General features: G+C 39.5%; 4 protein-coding genes and 1 non-coding gene across 11 annotated transcripts; 2 read left to right on the top strand and 3 right to left on the bottom strand.

The window, feature by feature from the left end:
* Nucleotides 1-630: 630 nt before the first annotated feature.
* On the bottom strand, nt 631-2901 carry LOC135171289 (uncharacterized). Of its 2 annotated transcripts, none has more exons than XM_064137741.1 (2): nt 1961-2901; nt 631-1425 (listed from the first exon to the last, which is right to left on the bottom strand). In XM_064137741.1, exons 1-2 carry the CDS (start codon nt 2091-2093, stop codon nt 722-724), a joined length of 837 nt encoding a protein of 278 aa, XP_063993811.1. In that variant the 5' UTR covers nt 2094-2901; the 3' UTR covers nt 631-721. The 2 variants fall into 2 exon arrangements, with proteins under 2 accessions (XP_063993811.1, XP_063993812.1); XM_064137742.1 differs by lacking the exon at nt 1961-2901 and adding an exon at nt 1483-1922.
* On the top strand, nt 1220-22328 carry Lpin (Lipin). Of its 4 annotated transcripts, XR_010300516.1 has the most exons (10): nt 11315-11474; nt 14607-15485; nt 15571-16640; nt 16932-17131; nt 17340-17519; nt 17889-18431; nt 18508-18595; nt 18659-19531; nt 19893-20240; nt 20705-20844. XR_010300516.1 is itself a non-coding variant. In XM_064137688.1 (9 exons), the coding sequence occupies exons 2-9, from the start codon at nt 15297-15299 to the stop codon at nt 20859-20861; spliced, it is 3300 nt and encodes a 1099-aa protein (XP_063993758.1). In that variant the 5' UTR covers nt 1220-1357; nt 14607-15296; the 3' UTR covers nt 20862-22328. The 4 variants fall into 4 exon arrangements, 3 of the variants coding, with proteins under 3 accessions (XP_063993758.1, XP_063993757.1, XP_063993759.1); XM_064137688.1 differs by lacking the exons at nt 11315-11474; nt 19893-20240 and adding an exon at nt 1220-1357 and having other exon boundaries at nt 20705-22328; XM_064137687.1 differs by lacking the exon at nt 19893-20240 and having other exon boundaries at nt 20705-22328.
* Trnae-cuc (transfer RNA glutamic acid (anticodon CUC)) lies at nt 3937-4008 on the top strand. The gene has a single exon. It is a non-coding gene; the product is annotated as a tRNA-Glu (tRNA).
* LOC135171292 (uncharacterized) lies at nt 4022-5715 on the bottom strand. 2 transcript variants are annotated; one of them, XM_064137747.1, is made up of 6 exons: nt 5282-5715; nt 5132-5214; nt 4922-5063; nt 4686-4826; nt 4477-4628; nt 4024-4364 (listed from the first exon to the last, which is right to left on the bottom strand). In XM_064137747.1, exons 3-6 carry the CDS (start codon nt 4982-4984, stop codon nt 4142-4144), a joined length of 579 nt encoding a protein of 192 aa, XP_063993817.1. In that variant the 5' UTR covers nt 4985-5063; nt 5132-5214; nt 5282-5715; the 3' UTR covers nt 4024-4141. The 2 variants fall into 2 exon arrangements, with proteins under 2 accessions (XP_063993816.1, XP_063993817.1); XM_064137746.1 differs by lacking the exon at nt 5282-5715 and having other exon boundaries at nt 4022-4364; nt 5132-5271.
* On the bottom strand, nt 6201-9389 carry LOC135171290 (uncharacterized). 2 transcript variants are annotated; one of them, XM_064137744.1, is made up of 6 exons: nt 7600-9389; nt 7444-7519; nt 7201-7345; nt 6983-7123; nt 6586-6737; nt 6201-6516 (listed from the first exon to the last, which is right to left on the bottom strand). In XM_064137744.1, exons 1-6 carry the CDS (start codon nt 7613-7615, stop codon nt 6246-6248), a joined length of 801 nt encoding a protein of 266 aa, XP_063993814.1. In that variant the 5' UTR covers nt 7616-9389; the 3' UTR covers nt 6201-6245. The 2 variants fall into 2 exon arrangements, with proteins under 2 accessions (XP_063993814.1, XP_063993813.1); XM_064137743.1 differs by having other exon boundaries at nt 7444-9374.
* Nucleotides 22329-22831: the final 503 nt, after the last annotated feature.

Genomic DNA, 22831 nt, shown 5'->3' with positions numbered 1-22831 from the left:
CATAATTTGATAAACGGAAGTTAGAAGTGAATCAATACATAGAAGGATGCACTCAGTTGAAGTGGAATCGAGGCCAACAGTAGTGGCAGATAGGTCTCTGGGAGATAAACGCAGAGTTCCCTGCCTTCTGTACTACGTATACCATTGAATGGTGCCCTCATCCACGTGTGTATGTGTCTGCAGTGAGCCACTGTGAAGAGACAATAAAGACGAGTTATATAGCACACACTGTGGGGACATTGCCACAGTCTGGCTTATGTGTACATCGTGTATAAGTGAGGAAAGGTACAGAGAGTAGGAGGGATTTGCTGTGATCAAAGAGTCTTGTCATTATCCATGCATGATCAAGCGACAGTGTGTCAACCCCCTAGTCTTATTTTAATTTGAGAATTGAGGTGGTGTCGAACTAATTTATGCACATTAGGTATTAATTTCAATCTTGAGCCTCTCGCTGATGGATCTCATGATTAATTAATAAGTAATTACTTCGATACTAAGGGGAGCCATATCCTGACAGGGTGTATAAGATAGGAATCCATCATCCATTCAATTATCAGGATCCAGGACCAATAACTTTGTCTCCACAATTTTTACGATTTGACATTCGATGGTGCCACAATTAAATAAAAATTTTTGTTTTAATTCTCGAGTATTCATTCGGTTTAATATCAATATCACAAGTTATACAGCGTAAAAATAATACAATCAAAAGCTTCTAATCTTATGACATAAAATAATCGGTGTTTCCAGGTTGTGGTGAGCAGTTTTGTCCCTCGGTGTTGCTGCTAGCAGGATGATGATGCTTGGAATCCTGCTGGAGTGAAGTTATTTCATTGAGTATGAGCTCCTGTATCTTCAGTCTCACGTACATCTGCCTCTCGAGTGGAAGACTCCGCATGGGACTTCTCACACTCATAAGAAAGTGATAAGTGTCATCATCATTGTCATCGTGACATGTGAGACGCCTCTGAATGACTTCATATCGCTTTCGCTCCATACTCTGATAATCGCAGTCGAGTGGATCCACGAGTACTCGTTTCCTCGACAGTCGTCCACGTTTTCGAAGGGACATACCACCCTGTTGTATAACATCATCACCAGTGAGCATTGATTGACATGAGTCACCGTCAACGAGATCGTCAAAGTGCGCTTCTCCATCGCCCTCGAGGATATCGATCTGCGGTTCTATCTGCGTCTCCTCCAGGGAGGCAGCGTAATGTCCAGCTTGGCTTATGTTACATCCAATGACACGTGAATTCATCTGATCCCGCAGGAAGTGCAAATTCTTGAACCAGACCCACTTTGATTCGTGCTCAACAGCTGATGGTGAACCACCGTCGCAGGTCTGCTTACCTCGGTAAGTCTTCTTCAGTTCATTTCGGAAGTTGTCGCGCAAGTGCTTCCATTTTGATTTAGCTACCTCACCTGAAAGTTAACATCCATCGTAATTAGTCACTAATCTCGGTTTAATTGGACTTTAACGACCTGGGTGAACAGATTTGTCTAAAAAATCTGTAAAACCGTTCGATGTTGACCAACAACTGGTCTTATCCATCGCTGTTGAATTTATGGACTTAATTGGGACTTAATTGGGGTCATTAACTCAAAAAGACGAGTCCCAATGGAAAGATAAATGTCCTCAGCGATTGATTGATTGACTTTTTTTTCAAAAATCGACATGAGATCTCTCTGTCAAGGAAACAACACGTGTTTTGGTACCGGAAAATACCCTTCAGAAACCCCACGTGGTGGTGGAACCAACACAGTCCCAAATCCCGAACAGCCACGTGTGTCTAGGGTACCATCGAGTGATTTAATCTTCTGTTTACAATAATCGCTGAAAATCAAAATTCCCAGGGAAATTCCTAAGACTATTTGTGCTGGGTATTTATAGCTGAGTCAGTGATAAAAATTCAATTCATGAGTTAAGTAGAAACACTCGTATTCTAATAATACTTACTCGATACATCGCATGCCCTCGCTATTTCACCCCACATTTTGAGGATGACATCACGATTGTGATAATGATTATTCTTCTGATCCCAAATAGCGGGACGAGCCTTCACCTCAGCAATAAGTCTCTCCAGATCCATTTGTTGGGATTCGATTCACCGATATACAATATAATATTGTTACAATGTAATCATCCGGGGGACATGGGAGAATAATTAATCAATCGATTATTATTTGATTATTATTTTCGAGTAATCACTTTTCAATTAAAAAAAAATTGATTCGCTCAATTAACAGATCCGTTCCGGCGATAAAGGTCGAGCCTTTATGTACATAAAATTTCGTCAAAAAACCAATTGAATTTTAATCAACAACTTGTTGCCCCCGCAAATGCTGTGATGACCACAATATTAATGTCTTAATTATAAATAATATAAATCAACGTTAAATTATGATCTGCGACGCTACGATCCAGGCAGGAAGCAGCTCCGCTTTGTACTGTACGTTGCTCCCACAGCTCGGGTATTTCGTTGCGTACCGACGCCGAGCCGAGCCGAGCGTGCCGCCTCGTTCCTTACCCCTCGTCCATATCTCTCTCTCTCTCTCTCTCCTTTTATCATCGTATAAAGCCGGCTACACCAGTGCCCGGTGCGCTCTGTCTCCAGTATTTTCACCTGTATTAGTGTGCGCGCGCGTTACCGCGGCCTCGGACACACACACATCCAGGAACTATTGGCTGTGTGAATCGCACACGAGTGAGAATGGCGAAATCGTTAAGGCGACGCGGACTAGCTGCGTGATTACGCTCGGCTCGGCGCCGCCCGGCTGGACTCGGCGCCGCCCGGATCAGCTCGACTGAGCTCGGCCTAACACCGACTGCATACAGTTGCAGATGACGTTGAACCGGGAATTTTGCGAATATTTTTTTTTTTTTTTTCATTCGAGGAAACATTGAGCATCTTCTGAGCTCGTTCAGGTTCTGGATTCGTGGGGATTTTTTTTTTCTCGAGGGGGTGGGGGGTGGGGAGGAGGGGGTGAGGGGACATGGATGAGGAATGGAGGTAGTGCACGCTTCGTTCATGTCCTACACAGACAGACGCACAGGACGAGGCCGCTCGATAACGTTACGGCTTTTCTATATTCATTCGTTATTCTACTTTCACCGTGGGTTCGTTTGTGGTGATATGAGAATAATAGTCCGTTAATTCTTAAGACATTTAGTCCAGGAATGCATTTGCTAGGGGTGCGAGGAGGGTAGGATGTTGGAGGACCTTCGGGAAGAGTTAATCGTCCCCGAAAAGGGCGGAAGGGAGGACAGTTCGATTAAAATGTTCTGCGAATTTTTGGATTAGAGGGGACGATGATTTATTGAAATATTAGGGACTGATTGTTATTCCGGAGTCATAAGAAAGCATTTCTCTCATTTGGGATCAGTCCACCCCCTCAATCCGATTTTTCCAGAAATCGTTTGCTCGGTTTCCCCAATGAAAGAATAACAACGTCATTTCCGTTATTCCCCTGCTCCAGTGTTATCATTTCAGTTTCACTGTTCATCGAATCCGACCCCCCAGCAATGAAATATAGTATCGATATTGTCATTGATTGTGTTTCAACCGAGCGGTTGAAATTGCTTTCAGCTTGGAGTACATGCGTGGAATAATTAGAATAACTCGAGCGATTCTCACGAGTGTATTTAACTACACCAGCATTCATGAGCTACATTCCTGAAATTCAAATTGTTGTTGGAGGTAACTACCGAATGTTCAATTACTCCCGCCTCCAAACAGTGATAACGATTATTAACTGATTCATATTTTCCCGCATTTTTCACTGATTAACTATTTTATTTCAGGTTTCCCTCGATTATTTCTTCTATTCTTTAAGTCGTAGTTTATTATTAATTAATTTTTTGTACTTCACCAAGTTCTCCCTCGAAAATATTCGGTGAACAATTCAATGAGAATAATTGTTAGTTGCGGTAAATCCGATATAGTCTAGTGGCTATGATTCCCGGCTCTCACCCGGGCGGCCCGGGTTCGATTCCCGGTATCGGAAGTTTTTTTTTTTTTTTTTCATGAGTTTCACATCTTTAGAAATCGTATTTTTTGGCTCCATGACAGACTGATTTTTCAACTTCTCTGGAGTCTTGCGCGGATTATTTATTTAATAATATCAGGTACATTTGGAATTAATTCAAAAGATCGTTCCACTCCTCCACTGATCGGGGAATTGGAATATTGGATTGGTTTGACAGCCAATTATTGACTTCTTTGATTTTAAGTTGAACAGCATTGTTCATCTGATGCTCCATTTCCCGTAGCATTCGCTTCCGGAAGGTGACTGTCAAGGCTTTCAGGGCAGCATTGGCCACAGTATCCATCAAGTGTCCTCGCAGTTTGAGGGAGAAATCCCTGAGTGATTTAAATTTTGATTGATTGAGGCTCTTGTTGATTAGATTGTCACGGATACGACGTTTCACAATCTCCAGAAATTTCGCTCCGATATTCGCAATGACATACGTACCCTGAATCGATGATCTTCAGATACCGCAGATCCACCTTTCGCGCCTTGAAGTCGACAGATCCCATCATCCCTATATTCAAATTGGGGAATCTACCTGTCAGACCCCCTTTACGATTGAAGAAGAGATATTTCACTGAGTAGTCGTAATCCACCTGAAAGCTCGTTATTGAATTTACGGTTTAACTAATTTTAATGACGAAAAGACGTACCTCTAGCTCCTTCCAACTGACTTGGACCTCCACCTTCGAGGAACTCTCGTAGATGTGTTGAATAATGTCTCCGGATCTTGTGAGATTTGAGATCCCATGAATCAGTCCATTGTGAAGTTCAACTTTTGGTTTGAATCCGGGCTGAGAAATTAATCGAGGGTTTTAGGGAAATTTATGTTGTCTTCCAATATTTTTATAATCCAAAAATTAATTTTAAGGGACAAAGTGTGAGTTACAATGTCCGGAGCTGGCAGATTCATCGCAGGTAAACTCATCGGATCCATCCCATGCGACACCATGTACTTCTTGACAAACGGAAGGTAGCGATCGAACCACCCGTTGAGGTTCACCCGGGTAACCCGATGTTGATCTGCATTTCTAAAATCGGAGGGGATCCTGTTTAATAAGATGAATCGAGGGAGAAGTCTCTCATTAGTGCAACTTACACTCCATTGGATCGACTGTCATCCAGGTGAAGACTCTCTCCATGGTGTCCAAGGACAGCAGCAACAAAAAAAAGACACAAAATCTGGGAAATCATAATTTCGTTGTGAACAAACCGCAGGTCGATAGTGATTTATTGCAAATGCCCTCACCACCGTCGGCTTTTTATTCCGAAAACCGAGATATCTTATCTCAAGTTCTCAAGTACTGTTTGCACACCATTGAGACTTCTTCAGTGACTTCAGAGAGTCAATACATCCTCGAGGTTGAATGCAAAACGAAATACTGTGTCCAGAAATTTTATCGCACTTGATAAAGGTTCAAGTGGATTATATCGACGTAATTTTGACTGATTGTCCTGCTCTTGACCTCACTCGACCTTGGCCCAACCAGTGGTGGCCGTCAACTGAGAAAGTTGCTGATGTCAATGCCCTCCAATCACTCTCACTATTCGTGAGGACAACAGCGGGATTTTACTCTCGATGACCTCGAGAAATCGAGCTTTCCATGTACGAATGACTTTCACTTTCACAGTTGTGACCCAGTGACCTGAAAAATTCGATATTCTGGACGACTTTCTGCTGGTTCAACGCATTTCGCTCGGGAAGAAATGCTAAATTAAAAAAAAAATTCACTTTTGATTTCTCCTCATCGTGATCATGATTGTTGACGATTATTAATCATTTTCGTCAGTTTCTTTCAAGGCTATTGTGTTTTTTATTAATATTAATATATTTTTTATAAGGTTTTTTTATTAAATATGAATCCGACTGACCTCCAGCGAGATGAAAGGCAACTCCACGTACACAGATGCAAAGATTTACTATCAGATGATAAGAATTTCGTTACCAACTCATGATAATCGGTCTTGTAGGGTAGATAGTCTCGTGATTATTATTTTAATGAGACTTAGAAACATTAGAACCAACATTTCAAGTCATGATAATATTTATTTGATAATTTATTCCTGGAATTCTGATTTTTCAAATTTATTTATAGCTTTTCCCCCAATCTTGAGGGATCAATGATGAGGATGTCCCTTAGAAACATTCGGAATTCAAAGTTTCTCTGTGTCTATTAACCATAATTATTTATTTCCAAAAAATTACATAATTTCTACATAATCACTTGATTAAAGTTATCAGCCCTAACTCGATAATGAACATTTACGGCATCAGCTTCCAACTCCTCCGGGGGTAGTTGAATAAACAGCCCGTATGGCTCTGGTATCAAGTCATTGATCTCTTTGATCTTCTCCTGAAGTCCCAACTCAAATCTGTACTCAATTTCGCGAACGAGCAAATCTCTGCAGAAGACGCTGACAACTTTTCCGAGAGCATTTAGAACGTGATCGAGTAGGTGGCCGTGTATCTTCAGTGAAAAGCGTCTGAAATTAAGTCATTGATATGAGATTATCAATCTTAATCGTCTCGTGTTGCGCAAGAAAAGTAATTACCCGATGTCAGTGATTTTCAAGAATCGTAGCTTAATTTTCCGAGTGTTGATGTTGAAAGAACCGATTACTTGGACCTTGACGTCATCAAAACGACCGTCGAAGTCGCCCTTCCGGGTCAGGAGGAGGTAGCGTAAGGTGTAGGCATAGGTCACCTAGGAGTTTCCATCGTCATTAATTAATTTATAATGAGCATTGCAAAAAATCCTGATGTACATGTGGAAAAAGTGGATTAGCTCCAGAAGAAGTTTATAAATTTTAGATTTCGTTTCTGATCTTCAATTCTGATCGATTGGACCCTCCCCTGGCAACGGAGACTTATGACGTTTGACTACCTCTTCTGTCTACTAAATTCATCAACAATAATTAACTAGACCTTAATGATATCTCAGATAATTACGTCTAAGTGATCCCAGCTGAGTGCAGCATCGAAATCTATAACTTTATTGCTGTATCGAACGATAACATCCCCATTTCTCCGGATCGTCGAGCCCTGCTGGACCCAGCCACGTTGTAACTGGATCTTTGGATTCAATCCTGGCTGGAAGTTGAAGAAAAAATAATTTTCTGATCGTTTAGGGCTGTCAATATCAGGCATATCAGGCATTTTATATTTACAATGTAACCAGCGGATAGGATTTGGTCTGGCATACTGAGGGGGTCCAAGCCTGTCGTGATAATTGTCTCCTGGATCAATGGAAGGGCTTTGTCGAAGAGGTCGTTAAGGTCGACTTCCGTTATTTGTTTCATCTCAGAAATAAAGCTTCAAGAAAAATCAACACAAGCAGATAAACAGGTCATTCAAAGTGGGAGATTCACACCCTTTCACTGTAGATTTGCTGTCCATTGAACAGAACTTACCCTTCCCCTTCAAGTTCAGAATTCACCACATCCTCGTGACTTTGAACTTGAGCCCCCAGAGCTACCAAAACAATCACTGCACTCCAAAAAATCATAATTTCGCGTGCAGTTGAAGAGCTTAATTTAAACTCTAATTAATTGTTGTCCTATTATTACCAAAATGAAAGCACATGTATCTTCACGTGATGATAAACAATAGCAATGGATTTGAAGTTTCCAAAAAAATTGATAACTCTGGCCAAAAAATTTCCAGGAATTCGTATTTTTTTCTGCTATCTCCTCAGGAAAGACTGTAATCGTTTAATGAGGAAATAGCCCACCGACGAATTTTTATTACACGTAACTCGTATCTTATCTGTTCATTTATGAAACGTACCACTGGTCGATTGCCCAGTCTACTTTGATCTCAGTGGTCTTCTCTTAATCGACATTTTTTGCCCACCAGCAGGCACTCGGTATTCGATCCAAATCATATCAATGAATCAAGATAACGTTTTTTTCTGAAGGATGGTACATTGATAGAGACTTTGAATCCTCGTCGTTCAGAACTGATCGACATATTCGATAAGAAATCGATAATTGGATATTTTTCAGCTAAATCATTCCAGCTGGAGAAGGTGATGCTGTCTTCCACTGGTCTCATACCAACCACGCTTGACCTTGACAGCTTGTGAAAGCTGGGGAGAAGTCCAATGACCTCGGGATCACTCTCACTTTCAGTTAAACCCTGATTCTACTCTCGATGACCTCGTGAACGAGATTTCTGTGGAGTTAGTGAGTTTCACTTTCTCTGTTTTTTGACCGAGTGCTCTGATGACCTGCTATCCAAACGCGAACGCTTTCTCTGGATGTGTGGCGTATTTTTTAGGGCACGAGGTATCGAGGTCGCTTCTTCTTTTAATGAGTTTTGTTGATTGAAAGGATTAAGGATTTTATGGGTGTAGTTTCTTAACATTAGAGACATTCCTGGTGCATTTAGGGGAATCCCTTCGTTTTTATCCCTCGAGGACATTCAGATCCGCTAATTAAAGAGGATGACAGACAATTATCCAGAGAAAAATTTAAAAAATTGTTGTGGTCTATTAATAATTGGTTGTCTAGACACTCCTGACCTCTCCTGGAGTAAAACCCAAGCTAGTCTCCTGGTGCGTGGTCCGAATTATCGTTCGTTGATAACAATTTCGTTATCAGAAAACTGCTAAAGTTCTTCAACAAAGATAAACTCCAAACGATATAATCAGCCCTATTAAACTGACCCATGATGAGGACAAATTGACGAACCACCTCCATCAAAAGCTCGTAAAAATTCATCAAACGATTCCCCGGAAATTGGCAACGATGACGATAGCAAATTGTTCACGCGTCAATCTGACTAATGAATCAGCAACCGTTGAGCAGACTAATTTAACTTGCGTCTGAGAAAGGGATCGAGCTATGCTGATGTCTTACGCAACTGTTTTCAGGTCGTAAACATGATGAGCATCCAACATGACGATACGAGTGCATGACGAATCCTCAACGGTTGCAAAGTCAAGGTTCTTGGTAATTTGTTCATGTCTTTGGGTAATCTGACGTTTGCAAAAGCACAAAATTATTGTTGGGGAATGTCTTATCAGAAATCAGTGAGTGAACACTCATTATGGTACCCAATTAAGTTGAATGTCATTTGCTCGTCGAAAGTGGTAAGTTCGTCGAGTGTTTCACACCTGCGAATGATTAATCCAATAGTTTATTTATCGTGGGGTAAAGTAATCACTATTGGCACCATAATCAGCTCTGCCAAGAGTAGCTGAACCCACTTGACTTCCTCATTTCCACTTGTCAACCGCATAAATTCAATAAATTGTTATCACCTCTTTGTGTCGCATTGAAGCTAAACCTCGACACGTGAATTCTCCATTGCAGTATCATTCCTGCTGAGTAAACAAATGACTCAACCGCATTTCTCGACGTTAACAATTTCCCATTTGTTATTCGACCAGTGACGACCACGAGGTCTGTTGCAATCATGTTTTTGTTATTCAAATCCAACTCAATGGGTCGTTGGTAATTTATCCGACAAATGTTCTTCGTACGAGTGCGTGTGGAGCTGCACGTGAGGTCTCTGCACCAGGAAACGTGTTGGTGAAGCTGATACCCAGCACAACAGACGTGTTATTCCCAGGTTGTCCTCCAAATCGATTGCGTGATGCTCCACCAATCAGAAAGCGAGAATCGGTGGGTGTGTTAACCACGTGTCTCTTTTCCATGGTTTTTTACTAATAACATGTGGTGATGCTGAGCCCAAAAGGTACTCTACGCTCATTGGACGGTTTTGGAACACGCGTTACCCCTTCTTCTAGCCTCGATTTGTAACTTTCTTTCACAATTGAGTGGACTTGGTCAAAACATCCGAAAAAAAAAAATAAAATTCTTGATTGGGAACGGTCTGAATGCAGGATTTTTATTGACGATTTTCAGAATTGATTGTAAATTATTCATGAAAAATGTTGTAAACTTGTCCTGTCATTTTGTAATAATTTTCAGTTTTTCAAAATCCTCGTTTTTTCCCTTTTCTCTGATTCCTCAGGTATTTCACAATTATTCAAAATGGATTATCAAAACAGGCCTTCGATGACAAGGTAATATCGAAGGTCTTAAATCTAGACCTTTTGTAATCACGAGTTACAGCGTTAAGATAAGCCCGGACCATTAATATTAAAATTGTTTATACTAATCTTGCTAGTGATGCCCGATTTTATAAAATCTCACTGGGGACAGAGTACTCATTAAATTTATTCAAATTAATAAAATAAAATTATTATTTCTTGAAATTATCGTGGAAAGCTCCTTTCACTTGCTAAATCGACGGTTCAAGACATGTAATTGCAAACCACAAGTGAACCGAACAATGTGAATGCACATTAGGCCAGTGACCCTCAGCTGGCCACTGCGATACAAAAAAACCAAGTGCATCGGAAACAGGAGCAACAACACGTGTAGTTTATTTTTCATAAACAATAATCACTCGACAATTCTATTTATCACGCCTGTACTTTCCTCTCGCGATAAATATTATCACGGGTTGCATTGCACTGCTATGTTTAATGAGTCTGGTCATGCAATATATTCGAAGAACAATGGCAATGCGACGGTAATAATCGATATATCGCCGTTGTCCGGTATGTGCTGCACCAATCGGCGAACGACCTTTCGGTCATTATAACGTGCACTAGTGAAAGCAGAATCTCGCGATTCTCAAGGAGTTGCAAATATAATAATGAAATGAAAAGGGAATAATAGTGCACATGTTGGAGTCGTTAATTACCGACTCCTCTGCGTCACAAATAAACATGTTTTTCATTTTTATGCTGCAACGTGCGGTTATAAAAATTTTTATGTCCAGTCACTTTGTGGGAAAGGAAAATCTGCAGTTTCCAGTGCAGACGCGTCATTACATATTTTAATACATAATATATTAACCATAACAAATTGTCAATCTGTTTCCAATGTTCCATTGCAACAATTCAAGTGCAATCAAGTGATCGAAATTATTATTCCGACAGGTTCTCCACATCAGTTTGTAAAAGGAATATTGTTTATCCCGACTTGCGTTCGAAAACTGCGACGGGCCCAGTTGAAAATAAAAATGGGTCGCCTTTCATCACCTGGTGGTCCCCTCTCCCCCGATTCAAGTCCTTCTCATTCAATGTGGAATCATCTTGTTATTCCGTTGATTCGCTTAAATAAAAGGCTCGACGTGCTTCAGCCAATGGTGTTGGATTTACGTTCATCAACACGTTATTGTTACAATACTATACGAAGGAAAACAGCGTTATTATAAATGGGCGGGGGGTACACCCGTTGGTTTGAAGTAACTTCGCCGTTTCGATGATAAAACTTTCAGTCAGAGTCAAGCGCTCCCCAAGAGCGCACGTTATTTTTTGTTCAAAGTCTTTCTCAGTTATTTTTGAACTGTAAACGTGATTATCTAGAGTGATTAATTCAAATATTTTGTTAGTGGAGTGGACCTAATGCTGGATCAGTTGATTGTGAGTTTTATTATGCAATAAATAATGAGAGCCAAATAGTTATAAATTTTTGGGGATTTTTTGTCGTTCGGTTGAAGAAAAATAAGTAAATTATCATGTGCTTTATTTATGTAGATTTAGAATATCTCGTTCTTCCGGGATTGAATAATTGAAAATAGACTCTCTGTGCCACGTCCACGGCCGCGAAAACTGGACAAGGGCCAAGGGTCAAGTCATTTCTTGATTCAATTATCGATGTCCGATAAAGGAGAATGAACTCAAAAATTGCTCAACGTCTAGCCGATAAAATTATTGATAAAATCATCGCTCGTTTGCGTTCTGACATGAATCGCGAAGGTATAATAACAATGAGAGATCATTGTCATAAGTGATTAATCATCCCACCGCGATCTTCCTTAATTACTGAATGAATTCCGCTATTTTAATGAAATTCTCGTCAAGAGTCGAGTTGTCTAAATTATTTGAGTTAAGGGAACGGAGAAACTAGTCACGTCTCTGTCATCGGGAGGGGGAAGGAAGAGTACAAATAGACATCAGGAGTGTTATGTCCTAATTCACTAATGAACTTGCCAGAGTAAATCAGTAATTGCTGATTTTCCAGGCTTTTTCACTGTGAAGAGTACCAAAGAAATTTTTATTTCATGTCCTCTTGAATGGGAGTTTCTTTTGAAAGTGTGTCGTGTTTTTTGTCCTTGATCAATTTCCAATTCTATTTATTATCAACGGGTCAAGCCTCAAATGAATCGAGAACTTGTGGTATATTTTTTCAATCAAAAACGGTTTAAGAATCGAAGCGGATAATGAAGAAAAACTAATCGCTGTCAGGGAATCACCTGATTATAAATGTTTAATGGGAACTGAGCGTTGAACTCGGTTTAATGAATAGGTCTTTGTTGGAGTTTTATGCTTTTGGATAAATGGGAGAGTAGGATAATTAAACAGTAAATATTTATCAACTTTAGTTTATGAATAACGAAAATTAAGTGGCCAGACCCCTTGACAGACACTGCAGCCTTGATAAATTTATGGGGGGATTGTTGGAACTCGTTCTGATAAAGAAATTGTAATTAAGAAGAATGGAATAATGAGATTTCATGCGAAATCATTATTATTGAATTAACATTATTACGTTATGTTAATTCGATGAATTTTTATTCATCTCAACTTTTGCTCTTTGTTATTGTCTTTCTGTGTTCAGTTAAAATTTTTTTGATATAATGTAATCAGGTAACTGATTATTACATAAACAAATTAACTTCTCTGCAAGTTTTAAACCGTTTTAATTAGTAGCTTCTGGGATTTATTTTTTTTTTTTATAACAGACTAGCTAGCTGGGCTTCCGGTTTGGCAGGACTGGTCTGGCTGACAGCCCAAAGCGTTGACTAATCGCATTAAACTCGAATATCCGTGGGAATTCACAAATGAATTTTTCGTAATTCCCCTCTTCCTCAGAGAATATTCATTTTTAGTATTTGAATGACTAGAAATTCATCCTTCAAACGACAATGCTCGTGACAGTAAATAAACATGTTTGTTGATGGTTGTTGCCAAGAAGAGTGAACAATAAGTGTTTCCTACGTTGATTAACTTGATGAGCAAAACCAGAGATCGTCGTAATAGTTGACGCAATGGGAAAGCAACCTGCCTTTCCCTGAGATATTTTATTCGCATATGGGATGTATGTAACAAATGTGACGTAACATTGTTTAGTCGATTGATCAGATTTCGCGGATCGTCAATCAGCGAAGATATTCCAGATGTTGAAGGAAATACTGAACAGGGATTTTTTTATTTAAATGTCAAGGGGCAGACGCTGAGTCAATCGATATTAACGAATTAAAATCACGTTTTTGATTAATTCAGCAGTTCCTGGAGATGTTTAGGAACAAAACATATTTAAATGAAATTGTTTTAATCAATTAGAACATTTTTAGAAAATTTTCTTTCGTTCTAAATCACTGAATTCGTAAATTGACATGTTTGTGACATTAAAAATGGCATTAGACTTTTATTTACTCCATCTGTTGGATTAAAAACAACAATTGTACAATATATTTACTACTAAACTTTGTCATCTTGTCAAATTATTTGTTTTCACTTGAAAAACATCCAGCTGACGAGAATGACTCTGACTATTTCGCAAAAGTGGAAATTCCTGTGTTGTTCATGTGCCAAAAAATGGTCCCACCGACAAACGGGTTTACTTTGGTTGCTCAGCTGATGATTCTAACGATCAATCGATGACTTGTCAAGCTTCCGAAGGTCAACGTATTTTTTTTTCATCTTGATATGTTAAAATCTCGGTTATGCATCGATGTGGGCTGATACTGACACTGTCAATCACGTATAAAATAATCTTGGAAGACTTTTCAGTCGTTGATTTGTTTATGAACCGAGGTACAACGTTCAATTGCTCAGACAGTGGTACTCCAGCTGGTCGCGGTCTCAGAGAACAGTTCAATGTCCACGGATATTCATAAGAATATTGTCACGCTTAAATAATAGACAATCAAGTGTGGAATTATTTCTTGCAAGTTCTCGTATTTTTTTTTCTATTTTGTTAGATCACCTTAATGATACTTTGCAGCACCAGACTTGCAACGTGACACTGAACGAAGGTGGTCTAAACCATTTACCTTTAATCATCTGACAGGAACGTGCAGTAAAACACACCGGAAATAACGAAATTTATGAATTAAACGAAACATTCTCGATTGCATAATTCCACGAATTTCTATTTTTTATTTGTAGAGAATTTTTTGGGTTTCGAGAATATGTCTCGATGGAATTCGGTTAGTGCAGAGTTAGACTCCTACAAGGCATAAAATTAACATGAGTTTAATTTACATTTACGTCAATCGTTTTTTAATTTTTAAATTCGAAAGGAATGAGACAGAAATTGAGGAGATTTTTTTAGCAAATTCAAGGAGAAAAATATTTCTGGGGCTTTTCTCTTAAATCTGAAGGATTTAAAAATGTTTATCAACAAGAATATGTAGTTAAAAATGTTATTTTGCAAATTAATTGACGAAATATCAGAGCTAACTAGGAACTAAAACATCTCAAGTGTCATCAGCTTGTCTGCAAAATGAAATTGAAATTTAAATAACCAGTTGTTCGATCACGTTTTAGCAACTCCGGATAAGTCGAAAATTCCGCTCTTGGGATCACGTGTCCCAGCCATCTTTATCGACCGCACTGGCGATAGGACAGTGCTGTCATTGGACTTTACCAGTACCACGTGATCACTGACGTTTCCGTGGAGGAGGTTCCCCCCACTGCTGGGGAAAACGTGTGCAGGGCCGGTGCTAGGCTCAGTGAACAGAGAGATAACCCAGGAGAGCCCCCGAGGAACAAAGGACCTCAAGGGCCGAAAATTGCGCATTCGTCGCACCTGTTAAAGTGATTAAAAAATTGCGTTAACCATTTAAACAAAAATCATTTGAACAATTGGAAGTGCTCGAAAGGTCTTTTGACATCTGAGGAAGTCCCAAGAGACACCTGTACTCTGTCATATCTGTCAGTTGATGGGACCGAACCACTGGACAAATAATTAGTCAGATTTTTTTTTACTGATGAGTGATTACGATCGAGAGAGGATTTGACCAGTCAAAATGACCGGAGACGACGTAATTGAGTAATTCTGTCACTGTCAGTGTGAAAATGATTGAATGAGACACGACTGCGTTTGAATAAACCAGCTCGAGCCTGTCCAGACAAAGGGAAGACGTAATTTCATGCTGAAATTATCGGAATAGCATCAGAAATTGCTGAAAATAATTACGACATTAATTTGCGACTAGCCGAAGGATTGACGTTAAAATGTACAGCATGAACTACATCGGAAAGTTTATCAGCAATTTTCGAGATTTTTATAATGAAATTAATGCTGCTACGCTGACTGGTGCGATCGATGTCATTGTCGTCGAGCAGGAGGATGGCTCCTTCAGCTGTTCACCGTTTCACGTTAGATTTGGAAAGCTTGGGGTGCTCAGGTCAAGGGAGAAAGTGGTGAGTATCAACATCATTCAATAATAACTTATCTCGCAGGGGGATAAATAATTTAGTTTGAATTCTTCAAAATATAATTCTCTAGGTGGACATAGAAATAAATGGTGAGGCTCAACAAATTCACATGAAACTTGGGGACTCAGGCGAAGCTTTCTTTGTCGAGGAAGTCCCTTATGATGGTCTCCATCGCCCTACCGACATCCCGCCGCACCTGGCGTGCTCCCCTATCCCCGACGACAACTGCTTTCCACCCCCCAGGTTCCACCTGCTCTCTGACTTGCCAAAAGAGCAGCACGAGAAGATTCTGAGAGACTCTGTTCTCTCGATTGAGCGTGAAAAACTGGAGCGAATGTCCTCATTGCCACCAGACCAGCGGGAGAAATTCCTCATCGAGCAATTCTCTGATCTTCCAACTGAGGATCGTGACAAATGGCTGCTGATAGCCTCCATGACATACGAGGAACGTGACAAAATCTTCAAGGAGAGCGTTAGCACAATGTCGACGCTTCAGAAACAACAGGTGATCAGGGACGAGTACTCAGCGTTGAAGATCGAGGACAGAGAACGTCTCTTCAAGGAGAACTTTCCAGAGTTACCCGCTGAACAGAGGCCCTCGTTCGAGAAAGCTCTGCTCAATGACTGGAGATCCACAGACGAGAAAGAGAAGAACCCACCACCGACCGAAGAAGAGATCTTCGACATGGACAACATCGATGAGGAGGAGCCCAAGCCAGTGGTCTCCACCCCGAAGTCCTTCGTTGCTGTGACATCCACCGAGAGAATCCGAAAGATCAGCGTCGTGAACAACGACTTCAGGCCCATCACTGACGATCCCCAGGGCAGTGTCAAAGAAAAATCAAGTGACGAGTCCATTCCCTGTGCTGAGAACAAGACTATCAAGGAGGAGGTGAAGAAGGAGGTGAAGACCCAGGCGATGTCGAAGAGAAAGAGGAAGAGGAAGAGTATCATGAAGAAGAAGGGCTCCCAGAGGAAGACCTCCAATGAAAGTAGCAGTCAGACTGAAGTCAGTGAGAGTGAGGTAGCTGTTGCTGAGAGCACTCAGGGCGAATCAGAGAAGGAGACGACTCCTGTTGAGGTGTCCAGTCCCCCTCCGGACACTGATTTCCATTTTTTCAGCGACACGGAGATAACTAAGTGAGTTATTGGGATGAAATGATGAGTAGATATTTGATGGAATGGTTTTGTAGGCATGTAGTAGGAATACAAATAGTTAAATTTTTTGGAAATAGTCAGCAGAAAAAAAAAACGAGAAAAAAATAGCTCAATTCTTTCGATTCTCTGTCGAAATGTATATTTGAAAACATTTGAAAACGTTTGAAAATCGCTTGAAATACTCTACATGCTCACCACGCTGACAACACTGGACACTTAGTTGTTGATGTAATGGTAAAATTGATGTTTTTTTTTTATTTTCTACATTAAAAGGAACCGGGATTCTAGGCCAAGTTCACCAGCGCAATCTGATACTGAATTTGAGATGAGGAAAATTGAGCAAGAGGTAAAAGAGAGAGATGCTGATAACAAAGGACATCAGCAGAGCTGGAGATGGGGAGAACTTCCGAGTCCTCCACCAGAGCCATCACATACAATGAGTGCATCAGCCACATCTGCACCTCAGACTGACGGTAAATTTTCTGAATTATCATTCAATCGTTGAAGAACAAGACAATTCGATAAATTAACTCAGGAATAACGAGTAATTGTCTCACCATTGAGACATAAATTCATGAGGTAGAATTAGTGGAATTAATGAAAATAAACACATCATGAATATCAGCTTATCACTATTTTCCAACTAACAAAATTAATTTGCTAACAATTGCTTCATGGCAGCTGAGGCACAGCGTTCAATGCTCAGCGGTATGTTCTCCTTCATGAAGAAAACTTCGCGTGTTAGGCACAATCCAGAGTCCGAGGGAATTTATCTCAGTGATTTGAATGCCGATGAGCTGGATCCAGAAGTTGCTGCATTGTATTTTCCAACTTCACATCGTGGAGCTACCGTTGCCAAAGGTATTTTTATTTCCCAGCTGCCTTCGTTAGTTTATCTTGAATTTCTGTGCTGTTGCTGTTGCTATTGCTTGTCTCTCATGCTCATTATTTTTTATTTTTCATTATTCATTGATCGTTGGAGATATCCAAGCCATGAGATTGATCTTGATCACACGATTGGACGTACTATATTGAAAAATCCGATTTAATCTCATATTTCACTTGGATATTTCCCATATTTCATGTAATGCCTGCACATCTGGGGTTGGCCATCGATTAAAAACCTTAAAACGGTTGGGAAGTTGTTGAAATTTTTAAGTTTGAATTCAGTAAAAATCGAGGGTTTACTGGGACAATGGAGTGATTCGGCTTATTGGTATCAAATTACAGAGAGAAAAGCAATGGACGAGGAAGATACGGAATCAGGAAATGGCCCAAGTTTGCCCCAGAGTCCAAATAGCGTAGAAGGTGCCATAGGAGGTCCAAAATCTCTAGATAGTGATTTTGATGAGCATAAACAATCAATGTTCGATTCAAATTTCGATGTCAGCCTGTCATTGTGCGGTGGACTTGATACTGATAATGGTCCAACTGAAGAATCATTTCATCAAAATCAACTGCGATTCGAGGACATTTGCACCGACATTAAACTGTTTGAAAATCCAAATTTGGTTGTTAAGATAAATGGAAAGTTTTACAATTGGACAAGTGCCTGTCCAATCATTGTCACATTAGCTGCTTATCAGAGGTGTTTGCCACAGCACACTATTGAAAATTTGTATTCATTGCCAATGCATCAAGATAAAAAGGAGGGAAGTGTACTTCAGGATGGTAATAAGGTTGGCGAAGTGAGAAGTGGGGGATACAGTTCGTGGTTTTCCTGGAGGAGATCAGCTTCTCAACCGCCTAAGAAACCGTCAGGGATCGCTGAAGGTACATTTTTTTGGCAAACTCCCCAAACAATATTTTTTTTCACATTTTAATTAATTCTATCGTGTTCTTGTTTAAGACGAACCTAAAGGGCACATTCCTGAGCTGAATAGCGCATCGAAAACCCTCGCAGCTGTTGAGGACGCAGTCGATAATGAAGCAATAACGTAAGTCTCTTTAAACAATTAATGAAGCACCAGAAATAATTATCTCTGGTCATTTTCGTACAGAGAATTGAAAGAAGAGCACACTGAGGATATCCCAGTTTCCCCAGAGTCCGAGAAACTCCTCTCAAGCAGCCCAGAGGACCCAAAAAACCCTTCAAAAGCTTCTGAAAAGTCCCCGGAGCGTGAGGGTGAGGGTTACAGTGGCTCAGAAGACTCTGACAGCAATCAAAATGAGCCTCAGGGCGTGAAGATCCCCAAGGAGCGAAGACCCTACTACGAACCCACCGAACAGTACAGGAAGACCTTAAGATTATCCTCCGAGCAGATAGCCAGTCTAAACCTCAAGGAAGGCCCCAACGAAGTGGTCTTCAGCGTGACAACTGCCTACCAAGGTACCTCCAGATGCAAATGCCACATTTATCGGTGGAAGTGGAACGATAAGATCGTCATCTCCGACATTGATGGGACAATCACAAAGTCAGACGTCCTCGGACACATCCTGCCGATCGTTGGAAAGGACTGGGCGCAGTCCGGAGTTGCTCAGCTCTTCACAAAAATCAAGAATAATGGGTATAAATTGTTGTACCTGTCTGCACGAGCTATTGGACAGGCGCGAGTAACCAGGGAGTATCTGAAGAGCATTAAACAGGGGGATCTTTCACTGCCTGAGGGTCCACTGCTACTCAACCCCACCAGTTTGATTTCGGCCTTCCATCGGGAAGTCATTGAGAAGAAACCTGAGCGATTCAAGATCTCCTGCCTCAGTGACATTCAGGCACTTTTCCCTGAGGGATCGAAACCTTTTTATGCTGGCTATGGTAACCGCATCAATGATGTTTGGGCATATAGAGCTGTTGGGATTCCCATTATGAGGATTTTCACCATCAATCATCGTGGGGAGTTGAAGCACGAACTGACGCGAACATTCCAGTCATCGTAAGTCAATTAAAAATATATTCTTACACTGTTTTATTATTCTCTGAATTTTGCTGTAACTAATTGAATTTTTCTTCTTGTTGCACCTGTTTGATGAGTATTAATTGTGATGTCTTGCGACTAACCAGATTAATCCACGAGAATGAATTTTCCACTTATTATCTCTGTAGTTTTCTCTCTCATTTTTTTATGAATTTTATTTTAATATAATAGACTGATGAATGATATTTAACACCAGAAGGATTGAGGCGATGGCAAAATGACAAGAGTGAAGATGTTAATGAAACGGACCTGAGAGTTTCCTAGATTAAATATTTAAGAACTAGATTATTCAATGGGGGGATTATTTCTATGTTTACAGTTATGCTTGTCAGAGTGATATCGTCAATGACTTGTTCCCGCCACAGCCCAATGACTGTCCAATGATGACACCAGCCATAGCCAATTAAAAACCAATGAATCAGGGATATAGGGATTTTTAAAATGTTTTTCCAGAGCCTACAAGTGCAATTACAGTCAGAGTAGTTTTATTTATTTATCAGAGATATTCCAAAGTATTTTTTTACGAAATAAGGGATTAGAATGAATCGGGGGAATAGTATTTTACAGTGTTAAAAATATACAGCCTAGAGTTTTTTTATATTTAAAACGGTAGCTTCAGGGCTCAGCCTTTGGTAGTCGATTCTGTGTCCACATATTGTTAATTAGGGTAAGCACTCATCAGAAATTGCATTATTCATCGATGCTTGTTGGTATTTTCGATAAATAAACCCCTCCCATTTCATGATTATACCCCTCGCCATCATGAGGAAGTGGAAAATTCAGAGGTCAAACATTGGGTGGTGCAGGTCTTATTAGCAGAACACAATATTATTACATTAACATTTTTATTTATTTTTTCAGTTCATTGGTCATTAGTCCTCCCTTCATAATTATTCACGAATCAAGAATATTCTCGTTTTTCCATTTTTTTTTCATTCGATCAAATATTTTATTTCTTTAAAAGCTGATGATTTTTTTTAACCAGATAGAACAATTCATATAATTCTGTACATAATGCATTCAACATTGTCAATTAATAAGATTCCCAGAACATTTTCATTGCAGCTAATTCCATGACTGAGTTAACTGTAGGTATTTAAGTTTTTATTTACATTTGTTTTTCATTTACAGGTATTCGAACATGAGTTTCATCGTCGATCACCTCTTCCCCCCCGCCTTCCGGGAGGACGCCGCCGACGAATTCAATAATTTTTCGTACTGGCGTGATCCAATCCCAGAATTATCAGATATCGGGGACATCTTAACAGAGCTCCAAATTACTCAATAATTACCAAATGCTCCGAAGACGTAATTAAGATAAACTGCTTGTCGACTTTGTTCTCATTGTGTTCGTGACAATTACTCACCTCCACTTCGGTGAATCGAGGTAATTACGATGATTATAATGATAAATATTCGTCATTCGCATTCAAGCTAACTTTTGTACTCTTCCGATTGAAGAAAAAAAAAATGCAAATCACGATTTAATTGCTTGAGATAACGATTCGACGAGAAAAATTGATATTCGAATCGTACTTATCCGCTGCTTTATGTATTTTCGTAGTGAGATAAATCATCAACATCAGCAGGGTATAATAATGGTGACGATAAATAGCATTCCAACGGTGAATGTGTGATTAGTGGGTTTATTAATTTATTATTAGTTTATTTTTCTTTGATTTTGGAAATGAGGAAGAGGCCTACCATGTTTAGTTCTGCCTTTTCAGGGAATTTCTAGTCGAGAAATTGAGTAAGTGAATTTTATTCTAGGATTTACCCATACAAAAATTTAATGTTAATATCCACAGCAAATATTCCATCATATTTTGATTGTGGGAAAGTTAATCGATGGAGAATGTTACCTTTGTGTCTTGTCGAATGCTCGAGATAATTTCTATTTATTTTTTTACAATTTATTCATTTAATTGGCACTCTTTTGATGCCACGTAGATTTAAAAATCGAAAAAAATCACTGAGTAGACATGAATTCATTCTATTGTGATATTTGGGTCAAATTTGCAAGCTGAATTAATCTCAATTATTTGAGGAGTCGTTGAATACTGATAGAAAGTTGCGATAACTTTTTTCCATTGATTGTAACAGGGAATTGACAAATGTTAGAAAGTCATCACCTGATTGATTGTATTTTTTGTATCGTTTGTGATTTATTTTCAATTTATTTTGTAATTTGGAGAAGTAGTTTTTTTTTTCGTGACAGAAATTCATTCGTATGATCACAGTGCGATTCTCTGTCTAACGGGAATATTATTCCTGGATAATGATAATTACTGAAACGATAAATGACAAAAGGAAAGAAATGACAAAACTTGTTAAACTCAATACTTTCGGAAGGATAAGGGAAGCAAATTGATTTACAGATTTACAGATGGAGTTTGTAAATACAGTAGGCCATTACGAAAGTTACTTTTTTTCATACTTTTTATTTTATAGTCAAAATGAAATTAATTTTGTAGTTTGATTAATCGATTATGAATTTTCTATGGATTGAAAATGATGAAGTTTGACGGACCAGATAGATCTCACTCGCTCGTGCACACGCTTATCTATACCGAAACGATGAAATCGTACTAAAGAAATGTGTTTTTGTATTTGAAATAAAATGTGGTGAAGCTAGGAAATATTTCCCTCCAGGACATGTCTCCTGGAGACGGTTCAGCTTCTGCTAAATGTCATGAATGTATCCGTAGCAAAAAAAAAATTGTGAAAAAATAAAAAAGGAAAAATACACAGATAATCAGCTTATTTATTTGTCTTGTCGATATTTGCCTCAATCAGAAGAAATTATTTCTTGGATCTGCTCATCCGTTTGCCCCTCTTGGGTCTCTCCCTCATGAGCTCCTCAGCATCTGATATTTCTATCGAATCAATTGACGTTGCACTTCTCTGGCGTTTTTGATCGAAGTGAGACATAATCTTAGAGTTCGTTGAATTTTGGGGCTTGAAAAACCAAGAGTACATACTCTGCAACAGCGGAGGAAAATGAAAGCTGATTCTGTGGATTAAAAAATTAATTCTGAGGACTTACCCAGACGAGGCCCAGTATGAAGAAGACAGTGTACACAGGGAGTGACATAATAAAAGCAATATCTAATAAAAATGTTTAAAAAAATGTCCAAAGTAATTAAAAATCGTAAGAACTTGTAATTTAGACTCGACTGGATGGATTGACAGCTCTTCAATTATTCCCCTTTCAATTGTTTCTTACTCAGATAATACTTATCACACAATTCGACAGAA

The sequence above is a fragment of the Diachasmimorpha longicaudata genome, chromosome 19 (genome assembly GCF_034640455.1).
Source record: "Diachasmimorpha longicaudata isolate KC_UGA_2023 chromosome 19, iyDiaLong2, whole genome shotgun sequence".
Lineage (NCBI taxonomy): Eukaryota > Metazoa > Arthropoda > Insecta > Hymenoptera > Braconidae > Diachasmimorpha > Diachasmimorpha longicaudata.
Note: the sequence above shows the minus strand (reverse complement) of the source record. Positions and strands in the feature narration are given on the sequence as shown.